This window comes from Heterocephalus glaber, unplaced genomic scaffold (assembly GCF_053883595.1).
Source record: "Heterocephalus glaber isolate CG9 unplaced genomic scaffold, H.glaber_assembly_v1.0 deba00001569, whole genome shotgun sequence".
In the NCBI taxonomy this organism is placed as follows: Eukaryota; Metazoa; Chordata; class Mammalia; order Rodentia; family Bathyergidae; genus Heterocephalus; species Heterocephalus glaber.
Window position 1 is genome coordinate 3,013,920 of NW_028258354.1, and position 19,776 is coordinate 3,033,695.

General features: G+C 51.0%; 2 protein-coding genes across 8 annotated transcripts in view; one reads left to right on the forward strand and one right to left on the reverse strand.

Moving 5' to 3' along the window:
• Positions 1-8,022: 8,022 nt before the first annotated feature.
• Positions 8,023-14,182, forward strand: Nab2 (NGFI-A binding protein 2). Of its 2 annotated transcripts, XM_087192173.1 has the most exons (7): positions 8,023-8,491; positions 9,908-10,781; positions 11,209-11,342; positions 11,675-11,726; positions 11,808-11,940; positions 12,157-12,348; positions 13,337-14,182. In XM_087192173.1, the coding sequence occupies exons 1-7, from the start codon at positions 8,412-8,414 to the stop codon at positions 13,444-13,446; spliced, it is 1,575 nt and encodes a 524-aa protein (XP_087048299.1). In that variant the 5' UTR covers positions 8,023-8,411; the 3' UTR covers positions 13,447-14,182. The 2 variants fall into 2 exon arrangements, with proteins under 2 accessions (XP_087048299.1, XP_087048300.1); XM_087192174.1 differs by lacking the exon at positions 12,157-12,348.
• The window catches only part of Stat6 (signal transducer and activator of transcription 6), a 36,130-nt gene continuing 30,475 nt past the window's right edge, over positions 14,122-19,776 (reverse strand). For all 6 annotated transcript variants that reach the window (XM_013078261.3, XM_004861262.4, XM_087192172.1 and 3 more), the window contains 9 exons: positions 18,480-18,574; positions 18,247-18,383; positions 17,782-17,928; positions 17,395-17,458; positions 17,163-17,273; positions 16,891-16,983; positions 15,705-15,770; positions 15,518-15,619; positions 14,122-15,427 (listed from right to left, as the gene is read on the reverse strand). In XM_013078261.3, coding sequence (XP_012933715.2) covers positions 15,238-15,427; positions 15,518-15,619; positions 15,705-15,770; positions 16,891-16,983; positions 17,163-17,273; positions 17,395-17,458; positions 17,782-17,928; positions 18,247-18,383; positions 18,480-18,574 — 1,005 coding nt within the window. In that variant the 3' untranslated portion in view covers positions 14,122-15,237. The remainder of the gene's footprint in view (positions 15,428-15,517; positions 15,620-15,704; positions 15,771-16,890; positions 16,984-17,162; positions 17,274-17,394; positions 17,459-17,781; positions 17,929-18,246; positions 18,384-18,479; positions 18,575-19,776) is intronic.

The following is a 19,776-nucleotide window of genomic DNA, read 5'->3' on the forward strand; positions in this document are numbered from 1 at the left end:
TTAAAGGGCTAAGGGTGTAGTTCAATGGTAGAGTGTTTGCCTAGCATTGTAGTGTGAGGCCCTAGGTTTAATACCTATCATTGGGAGGAAAAAAATAAAAGGATTCATTCTTTCTGGTGTGTGTGGAGACTGAATCCAGGACGTTTACACTGAGTAACTTTTCTGGCCCTGTATTTATTTTTTATTCTGAGACAGGATCTCCCTAAATCACTAAGTTACCCAGGCTGGGCTCAAATTTAGGGTCCTTCTGCTTCAGCCTCCTGATACAGGAAATGATACCAGAGATGAAATATGAAATATTATGTCTCCCAACCTGTTAGATGTCTGATACGCCGAGCTCACATTCTCGTGCCCAGTGTTTGTCCTTTGAGGAAGTACACAGGTCTGGTCATCTGGTCTTTATCTTGAGGCCCAGTCTCCAACAGATGTGTCTCTGGCCACAGCTGTGATGTGTTTCACCTTTGTCCTGACTCTCTAGAGGACCTAGCCCTATTTGACTGCCTATAATATTTCTACCTAACTCAGCTGTCTATAATACCCGCAGAGTGCTAGGATTACAGGCATGTACCACTAAGCCTGACAAGTTTATTATCTCTATTGAAGAAGCCCAGGCTAATACAGACAATGGAACCTGCACAAGATTGCTTATTTAGTTCTTTTGTGCTGCCTTCCCAACCCAAGTTTTATCACAAATCCTAAGATCTTTCAGTGCCATCAGGTTGCTTCTTCTCAGTTGCTTCTCAGTTAAATGACTTAACACTGTGAGGATCTAGCAGAATGTTTATAACACTACTAGCAGAAATTGAAGTATCTCCCAAACACACACAACCCCAGAGGAGTTGATGATGGTGAGTAGCAAGACTAGGGACAAAGGATCTAAGTGAATTAAGGAGAAATCCAGGGACAGGTAACTTCCGAGAAATGTTCAAACTTTCAAAACAAGGAATTTTTAGAGCTGGCTGTAGTGGCACACATCATTGTAATTTCAGCACTCCAGAGGCAAAGGCAGGAGCATCACACTGAGTTCAAGGCCAATTTGAGCTACATAGTAAGATCCTATCTCAAAGAAAAAGACAAGAAACAAAAAACAAAAAAAAAAAAACAGGAATTTTTTTAAAAAGTCATAATGGGCCCAAGCTTTGGCAAAAGAAATTTTATTCTTGTAAAGTCTAGGCCAACCATGTTCCAATGGTCAGCCTATATGTCTCACAGACATAGTTCCTTGGCCCACATAGAGAAGTCAATATCAACAGTAATAAATCATGTTGACACTACATGTACACTTGATATCATGTAATGAAAATGGCATTTTACTTCCATGGTTTTCCTCTTCAAAATCCATAAAAGCAGTCTAAACATAAGAAAAATAACCTCAAACTCTAACATCCTGGGCCAGGGATTTAGCTCAGTGGTTCTGCCACCTGCCTCCAAGAGCAAGGTCCCCAGTTCGATCCCCGATACAAAAAAAAACCTCTAACATCCTACAAGGCATCCTACAAAATATCTGACCAGTGCTCTTCATCATGCCCAGCTCAAGATCATCGAAAACAAGGAAAGTCTAAGAAAATGTCCCAGAAAAGAGAAGCCTAAGGAGGTATGACAACTAAATTTTTTTTTTTTTGGTCCTGGGGATCAAACTCAGGACCTTGCGCTTGTGAGGCAGGCAGTGGCACCACTGAGCAAAATCACCAGCCCCATGACAACTACATTTAATAGGGTAGGTGGGTGGGATCCAGGAACAGGAAGGAAAAAAAACAGGTAAAGGTAACTAAGAAAATCTGAATAAACCATACACTTTTATATGATTAATGGTTCATTAATGGTGGCAAATGTAGCATACTCGTAATTTTAGTATATGTGCTGCCAAAGTGAGCACTATACTCATGTAAGATAATAATAGGGGAAATTGTATATGAGATATATGGGAACTTTATATTATCTTTTCAATGCTTCTGTAAATATAAAACTTTTAAAAAGTAAAGTCTAGGTTTCGCCACTTGCTGCTCAAGCGCAAGGACCCGAGTTCGATCCCTGGTACCAAAAATAAAATTAAAAAAATAAAAAGTAAAGTCTAGATGCAAAAAAAAAGAAATTTAAACTCTAAAAAGTAAAGTCTAGGGCTGGGGATGTAGTTCAGTAGCACAGAGCCTACCTGGCATGTGTGAGGCCCTGAGTTCAATTTCCAGTACCAAAAAATAAAAAATTTAAATTAAAAAATTAAAAGTAAAATCTAGTTATAGGTGTATATATGTGTGTGCGTATAACATATATACAAACATATAATTACATTTACACATACTCTTCATTTTTTCTTCCAGGCCCCATTCTTACCATTCAAAGCTAATTTCACATTGGGAACTCATTGCAGAAGATCACTGACACAATTTTTTTTTGTTTGTTTTTGTTTTTTGAGACAAGGTTTCACTATGTAGTTTGGGCTGACCTTGAGCTCACTATATAGCCCAGGCTGACTTGAACTCACAGCAATCTTCCTGCCTCAGCCTCTCGAGTGCTGGGATTACAGGCATGCACCACCACACCCAGTTTGACCCGATTATTAAAATGAGTATACAGTAATGAAACTAGGCACCCACAAATGGATCACATCTATTGCCCAAATTAGTGCTGTCAATTCAACATAGTAATTCAAGAAGCTTTTAGTCTTATTTTAATGAGTGCCAGGAATTTAGTTCAGTGGTGCAGCACCTGCCTCATAAGCACAAGGTCCTGAATTCGATCACTGATACCAAAAAAAAAAAAATAATGAGTGCACTCCTCAAAACACTCTGAGAATCACCTTCAGAGTGCATACAGCACACACTGCAATATTCATTATCTGCAGGTGGATCTGATTTATGTAAATAGCCAAAAGAACTCCAGCCAAGGCTGATGATTAAAGAGGCTGGAAATCTGGATGGTAAATGTGTTTCAGAATTTGTTTGGATTTTAGAAAGATAATATGGTGCACATATACTACGTTAAGGCAATAATCCCAATAGAAGCTAGGACAGCACCTAGTTACCAAGCAAACTAATCCTTCTGTAATGACATATATGAATAGTAGTATCAAGATAAGTGAAAAAAGGATAAGTGAAAATAACTGCATATAATTTTAGGTCAGGTTCTCTGCCACAAAATAAGTCTAGGTCAGATTAGCTTGTGGTTTTGTTTTGTTTTCTTCCCAGTGCAGGAGATTGAACACAGGGCTTTGTACATGCTAGGCAAATATTCTGCCACTGAGCTGTGCCCAGACCAGAATAGGTTTGTTGCCAAATAAGTTATGAAAAAGCTTTTGGTTTCCATAATTTTTTGAATATAAGAAGTATAAAGAACTGCAGGCTGTTAGCCAGGCATGGTGGCACACGCCTGTAATCCCAACACTCGGGAGGCTGAGGCAGGAGGATCACCACAATTTAAGGCCAGCCTGGGCCACGTAGTAAATCTAAGGCTAGCCTGCACTACATTGCAAGACCCTGTCTCAAAAAAACAAAAAACGGGGCCGGGGATTTAACTCAGCCTCCTGCCTCACAAGCACAAGGTCCCAGTTTGATCCCTGGTGCCAAAACAAACAAACAAACAAACAAACAAACAAAATAACTGCAGACTGTGAATATTTGAGGAAGACAATTTAGCCAACCAATAACCAAGTTCAATTGATTTTTCTATCTTATAAATCTATCCTTTCCTCTGCATCCCATACCACTGACTTTGCCCAGCACCTAGCTGGTAAGGTTCAAGGTCTTTTAATTTCCTTAATCTGGACTCTCTGTTGTTTACACCGTCTACAAATCCTTCCTCCACTCTGCTCCTAAATGCAGATCTGACCCTGTCACTCCCATATTAGTCTTTAAGATTCTAAGAGTATCTACATGATCAAGCCCAGGATTCTTAGTATGACCTAAAACATAGATATAAACATTGTAACAGCACTATTGAAAGTCTGATACTATTTGATGCTTTGTGTGATACTAGCCTTCAATGAAACAATCTCCAAATTAAGTGTATAAGGATTTAGAAAATTTAGTTCTAATTTTAGATAAATTTATATTTATTGAACCTAATAAAATGGTTTACTTCATTTCTCAAATTCACTTTTAGTGTATTTCATAAAAGTAGTGGATGGGGCCAGGGATATAGCTCAGTGGCACTGGACCTGCCTTGCAAGCACAAGGTCCTGAGTTTGATCCCCCGTACTGCAAAAACAACAACAACAAAGTAGTGGACAATAATATTCTGCACTTTTTTTCAAACAGGGTCTTGCTTTGTAGTTCAGGTTGGACTCCAACTCACAGCAGTCCTCTTGCCTCAGCTTCCCGAGAAGTGGGATTTAAGGTGAGCATCACCATGCCAGGTGGGATTTTTCCTTTTAATTGGCCTGGTCCTTCACCACAACTTGAGATGCTGTGTAATGGCCTCAATGTAACAGCCCTGTACACCTCCCAAGTGTCATTTCTAACCACCCGTACCCATAAACCACCCAGCAACAATGAACAATTTCTAGTTCTGTATCCCCAAGCAAGTATACATTCTGGTCTCTCTGACTTGACTTCCTCTCTTCCCAGAAATCTTCTATTCAGGCTTCAAAACTGGGCTGCCTCATCACCTCCCTTAGATGCCTGTCCAAACCAGCCCCTTACAACCACAGATAGAACAGATCACTCAAGCCTTTTTACTTTTGTTTGTAGCCCTATTATTGCTTCATGATGTAACTGTTTATACGGCTAGCCCTCCTACTAATCTATGAGTTCTCGTACACAGAGGTCAGAATTATCTTTGCTCGGTGAAGCAATTCTTATAAAATAACTAAATTGAAGGGCAATTAAAATATTCAAATATTCAGTCTTCCTAGACAATTATTAAAAGAGGGGAGGAAAACAAGATCATTACTATATATATTCCTGTTTTTCTATTACCAGCAAGGATTTTAGCCTTCTAACTATAACATTTGGGTGTGAAATAATTTACAAGAGTAGTGGACATTTCAGAATGCCAATGAGCCAGATTATGGTCTCAGTGGAAACAAGAAGGAAAAGGAACATGGAAAACAAGTATCTTCACCGAAACAGTTTTGTCCAGGCTCAGTTACTTTTGGAGTGAAATCTGTATTTATTTCCCTTTTCAAAATTGCTCTGACCTGTAAACAGCATCCTCCATTCATTCATTTAAGAAGACCCACCAGGTATCAGGCCTACCATGGAGAGGTCCCGAGCTGAGGGTGAAACAAGCAACTAACTGAAGTGGTGTACAAAGACCCATGAGGCCACGGAGGACAGGAAAGGGTCTAGAAAGATCGGGTCCAGGTAGGTGAGTTTGAGAAGAACCTTGCTGAGTGAGCCACATTCGGCACGGTAAAAACATCTAGGGAGGGGTAAGCAAAGCAATCTGTTAGACGAAAATCTACACGTGCCCAGGAACAATCCTTCTGGTTTGCAGATCTTCACTCCTCTTCCACCCACTTTTTTCCCTTTCTTCCCAATCTTTCCCCCCTTCTCCTGGAGAACTAGGGTCAAGGATAGTTTCCCTTCCTGAAAGAGACCAGAATACACAATACAGGGAACATTAAACTTTCATTAAACAGTATCAGTTGATCAGCTCTGCGTGCCCTTGAGAATGGGGGAGAGGGCAGGTGAGGACGTGGTCCTGAGAACAGTCCCCATGCAGAACAAGAAATGAACATTTTTCTATTTGTCCCCAATCCCTTTTTTTGTCATACCTCCCTCAAACACACACACACCTGTCTCCTATCTGTTTTGTTTTTCTATAGTCCCCCCCCCCCCCCGCCCCGTGCTTTAGACTGGAAATTCCTAGTTCTCAACGGAAGGGAGTAGGAGGGGATGCGGGGGAGGGAGGCGTAGGAGGGAGGCGACGAACAGACCTCTCAGCAGCTCTGGCTGCGGGCTGCGGGGGCGCTCTGGGCCTCTGGCGGGCCTGACAAGTCAATGATTTTTTAAATGTATATATTTTTAAATCCACACATAGAGCCCCGATACAAACCTAGAGAAAAAGAAACACAGATATACAAGAAGATGTGAAGAAACATAAAAACAGCAGCTCAGGGTACTGTCAATAGCGCCTTAAACTTTCCTGGCGTTCTACAATTCTAGAGTTTTCACATATACGACGATCTAGAGAAACAAAGGTATAAACACTAGGTACTTTCACTCTCAGCACAAGCTCACACTCAGACCCCTACTGATCCTCCTAGAGGGGTGGACAGGCCCCTTTCCCCGGGTTTTTTCCCCCCTTCCTTCCTCTCTGGTCAAGCATCCGCCCCAGGACGCGGCAGGGGAGGCCTCAGAATCGGCTCCTTCCCTGTCCTCTTTGCCCGACCGGAATCCAGGCGCCCAGCGCCCACTAGGCTGCCTCCGCCGCCCCCCCTCCTCCACGGGCGGGCGTCTCTCTCCAGATCTCAGGACTTAACACCGCCCCGAACCGGGCGGGTGGGAAGAAGGAGGACGCCTGAAGCAGAGGCTTCGTGGGCAGAGGATCTGCGTCACGGGGAGCGTGGGCAGGGGGAGGGCGGGGGCACGTGGAAACCCAGGGCCAGCGACTGGCAGCCTAGGCTCCAAAATAACCGGAGAGGGGAGAGAGGAGAGGCACCCCTACCCCCTACCCCCTCCGAGGGAGTCAGTTGCATCCTCTTTTGCTGGACCCAGGATCGAGGATCCAGGATGGAGATTCTGTTTGGCATTTAATGGGATGGAGACAAGAATCTGAGCTACTGAAATACCTTCACCAATAACTCACTCCTCCTCCCCTGCCCCCACCAGAGACGAAAGGTCCCCTAGCCACGCCGGAATGTAGATCCGGACCAAGCCACCCTCGCCGGCCGGGCCCACCACTCAGAAGTGCAGAACGGCGGGGCGAGCCTGAGGTTTCGGACTAGGGGACCCTCGCCCGTGGTCAACTCGCTCACTTCCCGCGGCCTTCTTCATTTCCCCAGGCCTAGAGCCCCCGCCTCCCCTCTCCAGCCCTCTTAGCCGTGGGCGGGAGTGTAATGGGAACCAGATGGGGCTAGGAGAAACCGAGAGGGGAGGGAGGAGCGGTGGGTTGCGGAGGGAAGCTAGTCTCTTTGAAGGCGCTCCCCTCTCTAGATTCTCCTAAGGGAGTCACGTTGGACGTTCCGGCCTGGTGCTCCTCTCCCACTGCACTCTCTGGCGAGATCCCCTACAGGTGACCCCAGAAGGGTCACCTAGTTATTCCAGCTTTGCTATCTAACCCCCCAAGAGCAGAATCTCATCCTCAGCAAGTAAAGGTGCGACAAATAGAGGAAGGCAGGGTGTCCCCATCCCTGCCTCACCTATGCGAACAAAACCCCACGCGGCCAATCAACAAGCGCCTAAATGGTGCCTTCTAGCACAACTGGCCCATCCCTATTTTCCAAAACTTCGGCGACGACTCCATGCAGGGATGAGGAGGCCTGGGTTTCAAAGAGCAGCTTCCTCAAACTTCTCCTTATGGGTCTGACGGAGGGCGACGGGATATCAAGGATTTCTGCAGAGCCCCACACTCACAGGTGTCACAAGTTCACACTCTAAGGCAGTCAGATACGCGCACAGGAGCAGCGCTCCCCGGGCCTTCGCTAACTTTTCCCCGCTCGCTCCTAACGTTCACAGGAGCAGCAGCTCAGCGAGGCCGGAGTGTGGGTAGCGGCGTCCACGTAGTTGTTTAGACGCGCGTGCACGTAGTTCGCTTCTCTGTCTTTGTGTACCCATGCCTGGTGGTGAAACTGCGCTCTCAGCTCAGAGGAGTAGGGGTGGTGGGGGAAGTAGGAATGTGGCCGGCGGGGCGCTCACGTGGGTGCGTGGGCGCGGAGAGGGCCGGCTGTGCATCCGGCGTAGGCGGCACAGAGCGACCTCGCCCCGCCCGCTGGGTCCCCAAGCTCGCTCTCCACAGCCCGGCCTCGGTCAGCCCAGTCCCTAACTCGGCGCCCAGACCCGAGCCCCCGCCCCCGCCCCCTGCGCCACCCCCGCCCCCTGCGCCACCCCCCTCCCCACCCCGCGTCTCGTCCCCTCTCCACCTCTATTCTTCGGCGGCTCAGCAGCCCAAAGGCCCCGGCGCCTGGCCCCGGCCCGGCCCAGGCCCAGCCCCAGCCCGAGCCCCAGCCCCCGCCCCCGGCTCTGCCCACGCTCTCCTCCCGCCAGCCCGGCAGCCAGCGCAGCGCCGGGCCTCGCTCCCCGTGCGTCCTGCGGGGGCGGAGGCGCGGAGAGGCGGCAGGCGCAGCCGGGGGGGGGGGGCAGAGGCACTGACAGAGGCGCGGAGGCTCAGAGAGAGAAGACGTGGAGGGAGGGACGGAGCCTGGACAGCGGCGGACACGGCATCGCTCGCGGGGCAGAGCGCAGAGCGCAGAGCGCAGCAGGCGCCGAGCGCAGGGCACCGAGAAGGACAGCCCAGGTGGTCTCTGGCCTTCCATGCACAGAGCGCCCTCCCCCACAGCCGAGCCGTCGCCGGGCGGGGACAGCGCCCACCGGACCCCGCAGCCCAGACTCAAGTTAGTGAGCAGAGGGAGGCGGCAGGGAGTGGAGATGGGTGGAGCTGGACTCGGGAATGGGGTCCGGAGGATGGAGGTCGAGGAGAGGACTTGGGGAAGCGGGACGGGGGTGGGGGGGTGGAGACTGATAGAAAAAGGGGTGAGTCTACGAATTAGGGGACCCTGGGAGCAGACAAGGATCTGATAAAGCTGGATACAAAAGCATACTGCCTCGTACTGTATTTCAGTTTTATTTTGTGGGCATGACCTGGTGTGTAAGCCCCCCGCAAAGAATGTGGGAGCCCCCAAGCACCAGGGAAAGCCCCGGAGCTCGAGATGGCAGCAGTGCGGCGGGGGGGGGGGGGGCTCAGCTGGCTCGGTGCGTCGTTGGCACACAGCACGCCGTCCTCAGGTCCCGGAGAAGCTGGAGTCTACGAGTTAAAGAAGCACCAGCCGGGGTTGAGAAGACGGGGGGGGGGGGGGGGGGGGGGGGGATACTGCAGGCTTCCTTTCCTGTATCTGACCTTTGGTTCACAGAGTGGGGAGGGGAATTTCGGTGTACCGCTCTGCTCTCAAGAGGCCTTGAGCTGCTCCCCAACTCCCCCGAAGATGTGGGTGGAAAATAAGGGAGAAGAGAGTAGGCGGGAGCCCCTAGGTGGTTTTCGCCCACAGACGCTACCTCTGTGGGAGTGTGTGGGCGGAGTGGCCCCAGAGCAGAACAATTGAGGTGCCCCTCCCCTTCCCCCGCCCCCTGAGCTGCAGGGACTGGCCTCCTGAGCAAGTGGGGAAGGCCACACCAGGGGAGGGCCCGAGTGAGGGTCGGTGGGCAACCTGGGTCGAACAGAGCAAGGGTGCGTTAAGAAAGCCATCAGTGGGAAAGCGGAGGGGAGAGGAGCAGGGATCTGCCTGGCTCACAGAGTTCAGAAAGCTGAGGAAGGGGCCACACCCCTCCCACTCAGCCCCTGGGTGAGGAGTGAAGCTGGCCGGCAATGATGCCCAGTGTCCACTGAATAGAAGGGGGTCCTGGATTCACCTTAGTTTGGGACGTCAAGTTAATTAAGTGGTGTTGAGACTGCTAGGGTGTTTAGGGTTGGAGGTAAGGACTGTGTTTTAGGGGATAAGGAGGCAGCCGTCTGAGGGCTGTGCTGGGGGCCCCTGTGCTGAAGATATTCTTGCTTCAGACAAGAAAGGTTAAACTGAAGATGAGGGTAAGTCTTTTACTCCTTCTGGCCAGTTTGAGATGGCACTGGCATGTCTGTTCATCCAAGCAGCACCTGATTTTCTTGGTCTCTGCTCAGCCCTGGGAGCTGGGCAGAAAGAGCTTGAAAGGAAGGAGAAGATGAGGAGGCTAGAAAGAGAGAACAGTTGTTAGTGTGGGCTGGAACCCAGCAGGAGCACTTGCACTGACTGCCTATCTGTTGTGCCCCTCCTTCTCAGGGCAAGTGCCCGAGCCATGGCACTGCCTCGGACACTGGGGGAGCTGCAGCTGTATCGGGTCCTGCAGCGTGCCAACCTCCTTTCCTACTACGAGACCTTCATCCAGCAAGGAGGTGACGACGTGCAACAGCTTTGCGAGGCTGGTGAGGAGGAGTTCCTGGAGATCATGGCACTTGTGGGCATGGCCACAAAACCTCTCCATGTCCGACGCCTGCAGAAGGCATTGAGAGAGTGGGCTACCAATCCAGGGCTCTTTAGCCAACCAGTGCCTGCTGTCCCTGTGTCCAGCATCCCACTCTTCAAGATCTCTGAGACTGCCGGTACCCGGAAAGGGAGTATGAGCAATGGGCATGGCAGCCCAGGGGAAAAAGCGGGCAGTGCCCGTAGTTTCAGCCCCAAAAGCCCCCTTGAACTCGGAGAGAAGCTGTCACCACTACCTGGGGGTCCTGGGGCAGGGGAGCCCCGGATCTGGCCAGGCCGGAGCACTCCAGAGTCGGACATTGGGGCGGGAGGAGAAGAAGAGGCTGGTTCACCCCCTTTCTCCCCACCTGCAGGGGGAGGAGTCCCTGAGGGGACTGGGGCGGCGGGGATGGCAGCAGGTGGAGCTGGGGGTGGTCCAGACCGCCTAGAGCCAGAGATGGTACGAATGGTGGTGGAGAGCGTGGAGAGGATCTTCCGAAGTTTCCCAAGGGGCGATGCTGGGGAGGTCACATCTCTGCTGAAGCTGAATAAGAAGCTGGCACGGAGCGTGGGGCACATCTTTGAGATGGATGATAATGACAGCCAGAAGGAAGAGGAGATCCGAAAGTACAGCATCATCTATGGCCGCTTTGACTCCAAAAGGCGGGAGGGCAAGCAGCTCAGCCTGCATGAGGTGAGGACCCAGGTCCCCTTGGTGCTGCTGTTGACTCCCAGGCTTCAATACACTCACCTCTGACAACTCCTACATTCCTCTAAGTTTTATTACCCCTTTCAGAGAACCCTAAGCCTGACCCCCACCCTTGCATCAGACCCAGCTGCCACAGTCCCTCCATCCTCAACTGAGGGGGAAGCAGAGATACAGGCAAGGGCCCAGCTGTTCAGCTTTGTGTCAGTAAGGACCCCACAAGAGTGGAGGAGGCCCTGGGCATTCCTAGGAAGCTGTGGGTGCTGACCTCTATCTTCCTCCCCCAGAAAGTTCGTGGGTATTGTCCAGACAAGGCAAGCCTCCTGTGGACTGCTTCCTTTGATGGTGAAGGGATGTGAGAAGGTCTAGATAAGACAATGGAAGAATGAAGATTCTATCTGTCCTCTCTCCTCAGCTGACCATCAATGAAGCTGCTGCTCAGTTCTGCATGAGGGACAACACACTCTTACTTCGGAGGGTGGAGCTCTTCTCCCTGTCCCGGCAAGTGGCTCGAGAGAGCACCTACCTGTCTTCCCTGAAGGGCTCCAGGTGAGACCCCCCATTCCCTAGCTCCTTCCTACATTGGAATCTTGCCAGGAAGTTGGATCATGTCCTAACTTCCCGCTCAGGCAGTTCTAGGCTTGCTTCCCACCCACCTTCGTGTTTTGCCTTTGGCCAAATGAACTTGTCTGAGATCTGGTCCCTCCTCCCATCCATCTCAGGTCCTCCCAACCCCCCAATAAAGTGACTGGGCTGGAGACTCCTACCTAACTGGCTTCTTGGCAGAGTTTTAAAGTAATCCATGCACCTGTCCACATTCTGTTCCTTGGCCATCACGTGACCCTCTCCAGTCTCATGATCGTTTTTCTCCATCTTTGAAGGCTCCACTCAGAAGAATTAGGAGGCCCCCCACTCAAGAAGCTGAAACAAGAGGTATATTTTCCAGGGGTGGGATATCCTCCCCCAACTCCCTCCCTTGCCAAGTCCTCATTCCCCCATTCTGGGCATCCACAGGTTGGAGAACAGAGTCACCCTGAAATCCAGCAGCCTCCTCCTGGCCCTGAGTTGTATGCACCTCCATACCGCCCCAGCCTGGAGGAGGACAGTGCCAGTCTGTCTGGGGAGAGTCTAGATGGACACTTGCAGGGTGAGTGTGCATTAGAGCACTTCCCTCTTCATTGTGGGGAGGTGGGGGTGGGTGGATGGGTGGGGGGTGGGAGGAGCAAGCCAGGAATCACTGCCTGGAATAGGGCTGGGAGACCTGGCTGGATGGGAGCAGAAGGACCTATGGGTCTGGCTGTGCGGTTGAGGGTGGGGTTCTGTTGGCTGCAGCCCCTTACCTGACTAGTGCCCATGCCCACAGCTGTGGGCTCATGCCCAAGGCTGACGCCGCCCCCTGCTGACCTGCCCCTGGCATTGCCAGCTCATGGGCTATGGAGCCGCCACATCCTGCAGCAGACCCTGATGGACGAGGGGCTGCGGCTCGCCCGCCTCGTCTCCCATGACCGCGTGGGCCGCCTCAGCCCCTGTGTGCCTGCGAAGCCACCTCTCGCAGGTGAGGCAGCCAGTAGTGCTGTCCCCAAGCACTCCGTCCACCCAGGCCCCACATAGCAATCTTGGTGTCCTGGGACCAGGGTGGGAGGAAGAGGATACAGTTGCCAGAGAGGACAGTAGGAGGAGCTCCAGTTAACCAGTCTGTGGGTAGAGAAAAGGACCCTGCTGGGCCATTCTGGCTGGGGAGGATCTGGTCCTGGTGGAGGTCTGTGGAGAAGAAAGTGGAATAGCAGGGGGACAGAGGAGAGGAGATGCAGGTGAGTGGGAAGGAAGGTTCACCATCCAATAAGGGACGCTTGGCTAGAACCCCACTAATGCAGAAGGGTGAAGCAGGCTAGGTGCGATAGGGTTGGAGTTGCCCTGAGGAGCCCAAAGAGGGATGCTTTGTGTGTGGAGGGTGGGTGGGGGAGTGGGCCAGCAGAGGGCTGGGCATCGACTGGGCTGAGAGTGACGCAGCAGACAAAGCCACCAACCCTGGCTTGGTATTTTTAAACTGTGTGTGGGTGGGAAGTGGGGGCGGGGACTGGAAGGGGGGCTCTTTTTGAGGGAGGAACTCAGAGCCTGGCTTCCTGTGTTCCCCCTGATTTGGCTATCAAAAAACGTGAGGGGCAGTGGCAGGGTGAGTAGGTCCTGGGAGGGGGCCAGAGATGAGTGGGGGTGGAGGAGCCTAGGAAGGGGGGAGGGGGAGAGGTCAGAGCCAAACCACCCCCGCGGCTCTTGACAGAACCAGAAATTCCAGCAGAGCAGAGGCGGCAGAGACAGAGAAAGAGAAACACATACAGAGACAGAGAGCGACACAAGGCCAGGAAGGGCAGGGGGTGCAGGACACACTTGAGTATGGGATGCCCCCCATACACTCGGATTGGGCAGGAGATAGTAATTCAATAAAGTGAGCTCGGCTTCCCAACTTTCTCTGCCCCTGCCTCTTCTCGGTCACTTCTGTCCACAGCCTCTGCTCACCCCTTCCTAACTATGCCTTTTCCCTGCAGAGTTTGAGGAAGGGCTACTGGACCGGTGCCCAGCCCCAGGACCCCATCCTGCGTTGGTGGAGGGTCGAAGAAGCAGCGTGAAAGTAGAGGCTGAGGCCAGCAGGCAATGAGGGTGAACGGTGTTCTCAGACCCAGGAACCAGACTTCTGGCTCACACAGACTCCCCACACTCTCCATCCTCCAGATCTAGTCATCACCCTGACCCTTCCACTGCCCTTCTCCTGCGTCCTCACCTGCTCCATGGGCACAGGACTATGGGGCTTCAAGCAATAATGAGCAGGGGCCTGGCAAGAGGACACAAGAAGGGTGTGTGGTGCCCCCTCACCCTGCCCAGAACAAGGGGCAAGGACTCTGCCTCAGGGCAGCTGGGGTTCTCCCCTCCCTCAATGCACTCCCATTCTCTCTAGGTGGCCTCAGTGGTGTGGTCAGTCAGACTCAGTTTGGACATGGGGGAAGGGGGACTTCCTTGGGAAGGTCCAGCAGATAAAAATGGCAACATCTCTCCCCAGAAATGGGGGCCTGGGAACACTGGACCTTCCCTCCCCTCCCTGTCCCCGTTTTTGTGTTTCTAGTTTGTTTCTTTAATTTCATGAGTGCTGCAGTTTGCCCACATATCCCCCTTTTTACCCCAAGTCCTCAGCAATTCTTTCCTCCTGCCCACTGAGGGAGGTGGATAGGAGGGGGTCTCTTGCCAGCCCGAGAGGCCTGGGTTGGATACAGGGTCTCCCAAGGTGGGGCCGGACCACAGCACCTGTCCGAGCACTTAGAGCATCTTTCTTTTCAGATTGTGTACAGTAGATTATTTATTTTGTTATTTTGGAATAAAATTTATTTTATGGCTTAGGATCCATGACCACCACCACCCCCGCGCCAAGAGGGAAAATGGGTGGCATGGGGTGGAGAGAGTGGAGGGAAGCTGGCAGTGGATGGGGAACTAGAAGAGAAGCAGTGGGCAGAGCCTCCAACACCCTGGGGGGCCACACAGTGAAGCCTGGATTTCACTTTCACCCTCTGGCTCTGGGTAACATTGGGGGTATGGAGCCACCAAAACCATAGTCATACGTAGATGTCCCTGCCACATAGACCCACTTGTGTACAGTCACATTCAGAACAGGACATTTGGGTTATATGTCAGAGGCTACCATACTTGCTGTGTATCAGGCAGTGTCTCGCTTTCCAATTTGTGTTGTCACACAGGTGAAGGCACATAGATACATGTTCTGTATAGTCATACAACATGTCAGCACTACATGTCAACAAGTCTGAGTATGCACATTTCCACCCAGCTGCACACAAAGAAGCTTGGCCCTTATACTTCCACACGTTCTCACCTGTATACCAAGCCTACATCTGACAAGAATCTGAGGCCTGGGGGAGTTTACATTTTGTTACTAAGAAAAATCCTTATCAGTAACCATGTGTCCAGACTCCTCACACAGGCTCCCCTACACTGCTTCCCTGTGTCTCCAGAGCTGGCACCCAGGTCCACACTGCCTCGTCCCTGGTTTCTAGTGCAAATGTGTGTACCTGTCTACATGTATGTCACAGGCTCTGGCTCTGGCTCTGAGTGAGTGGAGAAGCCCTCCATCCCCTAACCTGTGCTCTTCCCTAGCCACCCTTCTGTCAGCCTCAGCCTCCATGGGGAGCAGTGTTGCGTGTGTGTTGCAGGAGTAGGCATGTTAGGGTATATCTCATTGTCGAGCCTGGGCTTCTTCCAGTGGTGGACGAGAGGGAACAGTGGTGTGTGGTAGGAAGGAAGAAAGGTGAGGAATGGCTGTCCCCACCATATATTCCCCTGGCAGTCTTTCCCTCCTGGAGCAACTGGAGATGGCAGGCACGTCTGAGCAGATATCAGGAGCAGATCCACAGAGACAGGAGAGTTGTCACTGGGTTCACCCTCATCACCAACTGGGGTTGGCTCTTAGGTCCCGGTGGGACATTGAGATCCCAGAGTGCCCATAGGGGGAAGGCTGCAGGAGAGGCTGGACTCCCAAGGTCCCTCCCCCTGCCTCCCCTTGGCCTTCTAGGAGAAGCTTGGTGAGGTCCTGTTCAGTGGGAGGCAGCAGGGCAGGGAACATGTCTTCATCAACCCTTCAAGGAGAAAGAGGAGAAGCAGTGAAGTATGCACAGCACCCACTCCCCCAGCTCCCAGCTGGCTTCCACTCCAAGGCCGACACTCACCAAGTGCCCTGGTGGTACCTTCCCACTGGCTGGTTTAGGCAGCTGTCTTCATCCATGGTCACGTCTACAGCATGCTCCTGAGGCTGACACGGCAGCAGGCCCCTGCCCGTGACCAGAAAAGGAAATGAGGGAGGGGGTGAGGCCAGGAAAGAATGGGAATCAGGGGTTAGGAGGGGTTTTCACTCACTGTGGGTGAGGCTGGTCAAAGGGCAGACTTATCTGGCTCAGCGGTGGGGGCATCTGCAGGTGAGGCCTGGAAGTAGGAAGGAGGAAACAATCAAAGGAGTGAAGCCTGAGCAAAGCCAGGGCATTACAGTCAAGTCCCCTGAGTGAGGACTCGGGCTGCAGCACCCTGTCCTGACTTAGCTGTTCTTGGACCGCATGGCATTGGGCAGGCCATTTCTGTACTCTGGGCATAGTCATCTCACCCATAAAATGAGGGTGGGGGAGGATGGATTAGCCATATCGTGTTTCTTTGGACTCTGAACTTCTGTATCTGTAATATCCCCAGTCCTCATCTCTACCCCAGCTTCTGGGAAGGCAGATGCTGTGCCTCGACTAAGAGTTTATAAGTGTTACTTGGGAAAGAAAAATGTCTGGGCCAAAACAGAAATCAACACAGCAGCTGGGGATTTAGCTCAGTGCCTGGCAAGCACAAGGTCCTGAGTTTGATTCCTGCCATAAAACACACAAAAAACCCCAGCAGCTGGGGTTTCCTGTCAGAGATGGAGCCAGTGGTTGGCATGTATAAGTCCCTGAATTTAATCCCCAGAACAGCAATGAAGAAGTAAATAAATGACATAGCAGATAAGTGACAGTGGACTTCAGAGATAGGACAGAAAATAGTAATATAGCTCTTGCTATGATCCAGGCATGGTGCTTAGCTCTAGACATACTATGAATATTTTTTGGGGCAGTAATGGAAATTGAACTTAAGCCCTTTACACTGAGTGGTATACCTACCCCCAACCCCACTTTTTTGAGACAAGGTCCCACAAGCTAAGTTGCCAGGCTGGGCTCAAAACTTGTGATCCTCCCACCTCAGCCTCCCAGAGTCCTGGGAATAAAGGCCCAACAATATTATGAACTCATTTACCCTTCACAATAATCCCACGAGGTAGGTATTGTTAGTATTATTATGCCTCATTTTACAGATGAGCCATCAGAAGTTAAATAATATGCCCAAAGTCAGCAAGTAGCAGAGCTGGAATTTGAACCCATGAAACCTGGCTCTTACCCCCTACTACAGAGAAGAAGAAACGGCATTAACACATGCTGCCTCTTCCCACAGAAGAGCCTTTCCTAGCAGATGTCAGTACCCCACCTTGCAGTAAAATGCTGTCCCCACTCCAACCCCCAAAGTTCTGACTTACTCCTGGAAGGCTGGTAGCACATTGACCGACTCTTCTTGGGGGAGGCCTTGATACGGTGGGATGGGATGAGAATGTTGAGGGTACAACGGGGGCCTGGGGAAAGAAAGTAGACACCTTCATGTCATCTGTTCCCCTGGGCACCAAACCTTGGGAACGGGAATCCCTTTCACAGAAAAGAAAATTCCCTGCTTTGGCCCTCAACACCAGCTCTCCCAGATGCCCATCCCAAAGGCCTGTCTGCACAGACCACTCTGGTTCCTGTCCTTCCTCACATCCTGTCTTGGCTGAGCTGCATGCTCACGGAGGGATCAGGGGTCATTCCAAGATCATAAGAGGGCATCATGGTAGGCATCTGGGGCTCTGGGGTGGGAAGGGGCTGGTCCCTGGAGAAGAGAAAGAAGCACATGTAACAAAGGATTACAGGCAGAACTGAGGCTGCCACTCCTTTCTGTATGTAAGCACCAGCCCCCAGACCCCACTTGCCATCCACACCACCACACTCACCTTTCTACAGTCATCTTGATAGTAGCTGGGACATAACCCCTGCCATCCTTACCCATCTGTTCAGCTATTGTGGGAAAGAAGGAAGGGATAGCCATGAAGTGCTCTAGGTTAGGAAGGAAGGGAGCTAGAAAGGTTGGAGGAAGGGCTGATGGGCAGGTAGCAGAGGAGTTACAAAAATGGGGAGGGAGGGTCGGGGATTTAGCTCAGTGGTTCCACCACCTGCTGCGCAAGCGCAAAGTCCCAAGTTCGATCCCCAGTACCAAAAAAAAAAAATTGGGAAGGGAAGTCAGGGATGACACACAGCAGGCAGGCAGGGAGAAGGGTGTGGCAGGGAGCTGGGTAGAGGTGCGCAACAGGAAGGAATCAGAGCTTCCAGCACTAGCTCACGCTTATAGTGACTCCGGAAAGCCTCATCTTTGGGTTTCTTGGGGTAGAGGTTTTTGAGCTGAGCAAGATCCCGTATTCTGTCCCCCAGTGAACGAATGGACAAGTCTTTGGCAGAGAATGGCTGGATGTTCTCTATCTGTGGTGAACCTATGAAAGGAACAAGACCCTGGGTCTCTTCTGTCTAGACCTCCCCTTCCCAGCATACAACAAGCCCCATTTTCAATCCACCAAGGCAAGAGAGAACAGACTGAAAGGTGGGCTATTGAGAGAGGGAGACTCACTAGTCTTCACTGCCATGAGCTCAGTGAGAGATGGAATTTAGAAAATGGAAGTAGAGAAGTTGGACCTAAGGAAGAACTTCCTGAAGACCAAGTTGGCAAAAAGGAAGGCCAGAACATTTCCTTCCCAGAAGAAACTTGAGAGAATAGAGGCACTGAGGCAAAAGACTGGCTGAGGTGGCCTCACCATCCTGTCCCCTGATGACATGAGCAATGGTGATGCCTCCAATCTCAGAGTCACTGAAGCGGAGCAGGAAGGTTCCATCGGGCTCATTGAGAAGGAGGTTAGTGACATACTGTTTGCTAATGAAGCCGATGATCAGCCTGGCCAGGATGAAAAGGACAGGGTGTGGGCACTGAGTGTGGACAAGGAGCCAGAGGTTCAGTTGCTCAATCCACCTGGGGCAGGGAGGGACTCACCGGTCTGACCAGTAGCTCCGGAGACAGCGTTTGGTGAGGTCTAGGACACCATCGAACCACTGCCAAAAGGTGAAGCCCCGGCCCAGCAGGATCTCCTAAGGGGTAGTTGGGAGACCTGGGGTGAGCAGGGTGAGTAGAGCTGGGACCTGGTTAGGGCAACCACTGGGCTGTGCCACCCCCTAATCAGACTCACAGGGCTGACACTCACCGCATGTGCCAGGCGCTATTCCAAACCTTTCTATGTATTATTTGATCTTTACAAGGCTATGGAGGAAGGTACTATCATAATTCTTTTTTTTTTTTTTTTTTTCAGCACCGGGGATCAAACTTGGGTCCTTGCGCTTGCAAGGCAGGTGACAGAACCACTGAGCTAAATCTCTGGCCCCCATAATTCTATCTTATAGAAATTGATTAAGGTCAAATGACTTGTCCAAGTTCAAAAAGCTGGTGAGAGGCAGAGCTGGAATGTAAGCCCAGGCAATGTGGTACTGGAGACCCTCACAACCACTGTGCATGCTAACCTCGTCTCTAATGAGGCCTGGCAGAAATGAATTCAGAGGAAATTGACTTCCCAGCTGTAATTGTCCTGCTCCTTTTGCTAACACATCCTCTGGTCACATGGATTTCTCCTTCTTCCTTTTTTTTTAAGAGTGGAATACATGGCTCTGTTTACCCAGCTGGGTGTCAACCAAGATACTAGAACTCCTTCTCATGTTCTTTTTTTTTTTTTCCGGTACCAGGGATCAAACTCAGGACCTTGCACTTACAAGGCAGGTGAAGTGCCACTGAGCTACATCCCTGGCCCCCTTCTCATGTTCTTGTAACTGACTCAATCCTCATTTTGAAGCACCTCATTTTGAAGACAGTAAAATACAATAGAGTCAGGCAAGGCACCATGATGTAATTCTAGTTACTTGGGAGACTGAAGCAGGAGAATCACAACTTTGAGGCCAGACTTGGCAAGTTAGTGATACTCTGTCTCAAAATAAACAAAAAAGGAGGCAGATGTAGCTCAGTGGTACAGCACTTGTTTAGCAGGCACAAGGCCCTGGGTTCAATCCCAGCACAGAAGGGAAAAAGAAAAAGCAAGAGTCAGGTAAGGGATTCCATCGTAGCCATGCCACTTACCTGTAATGAAACCTTGGACAAACTACTTAACTCATCTAACCATAGGTTCCTCATCTGTCAAATGGAGATTAAAATAGTATCTACCTCAAAGGAAGGTTGGGAGGATTGAGATAACATCCATAAAATGTGAAACACTGTGCCTGCATATAGTAAGCTGTCAGCACATGGT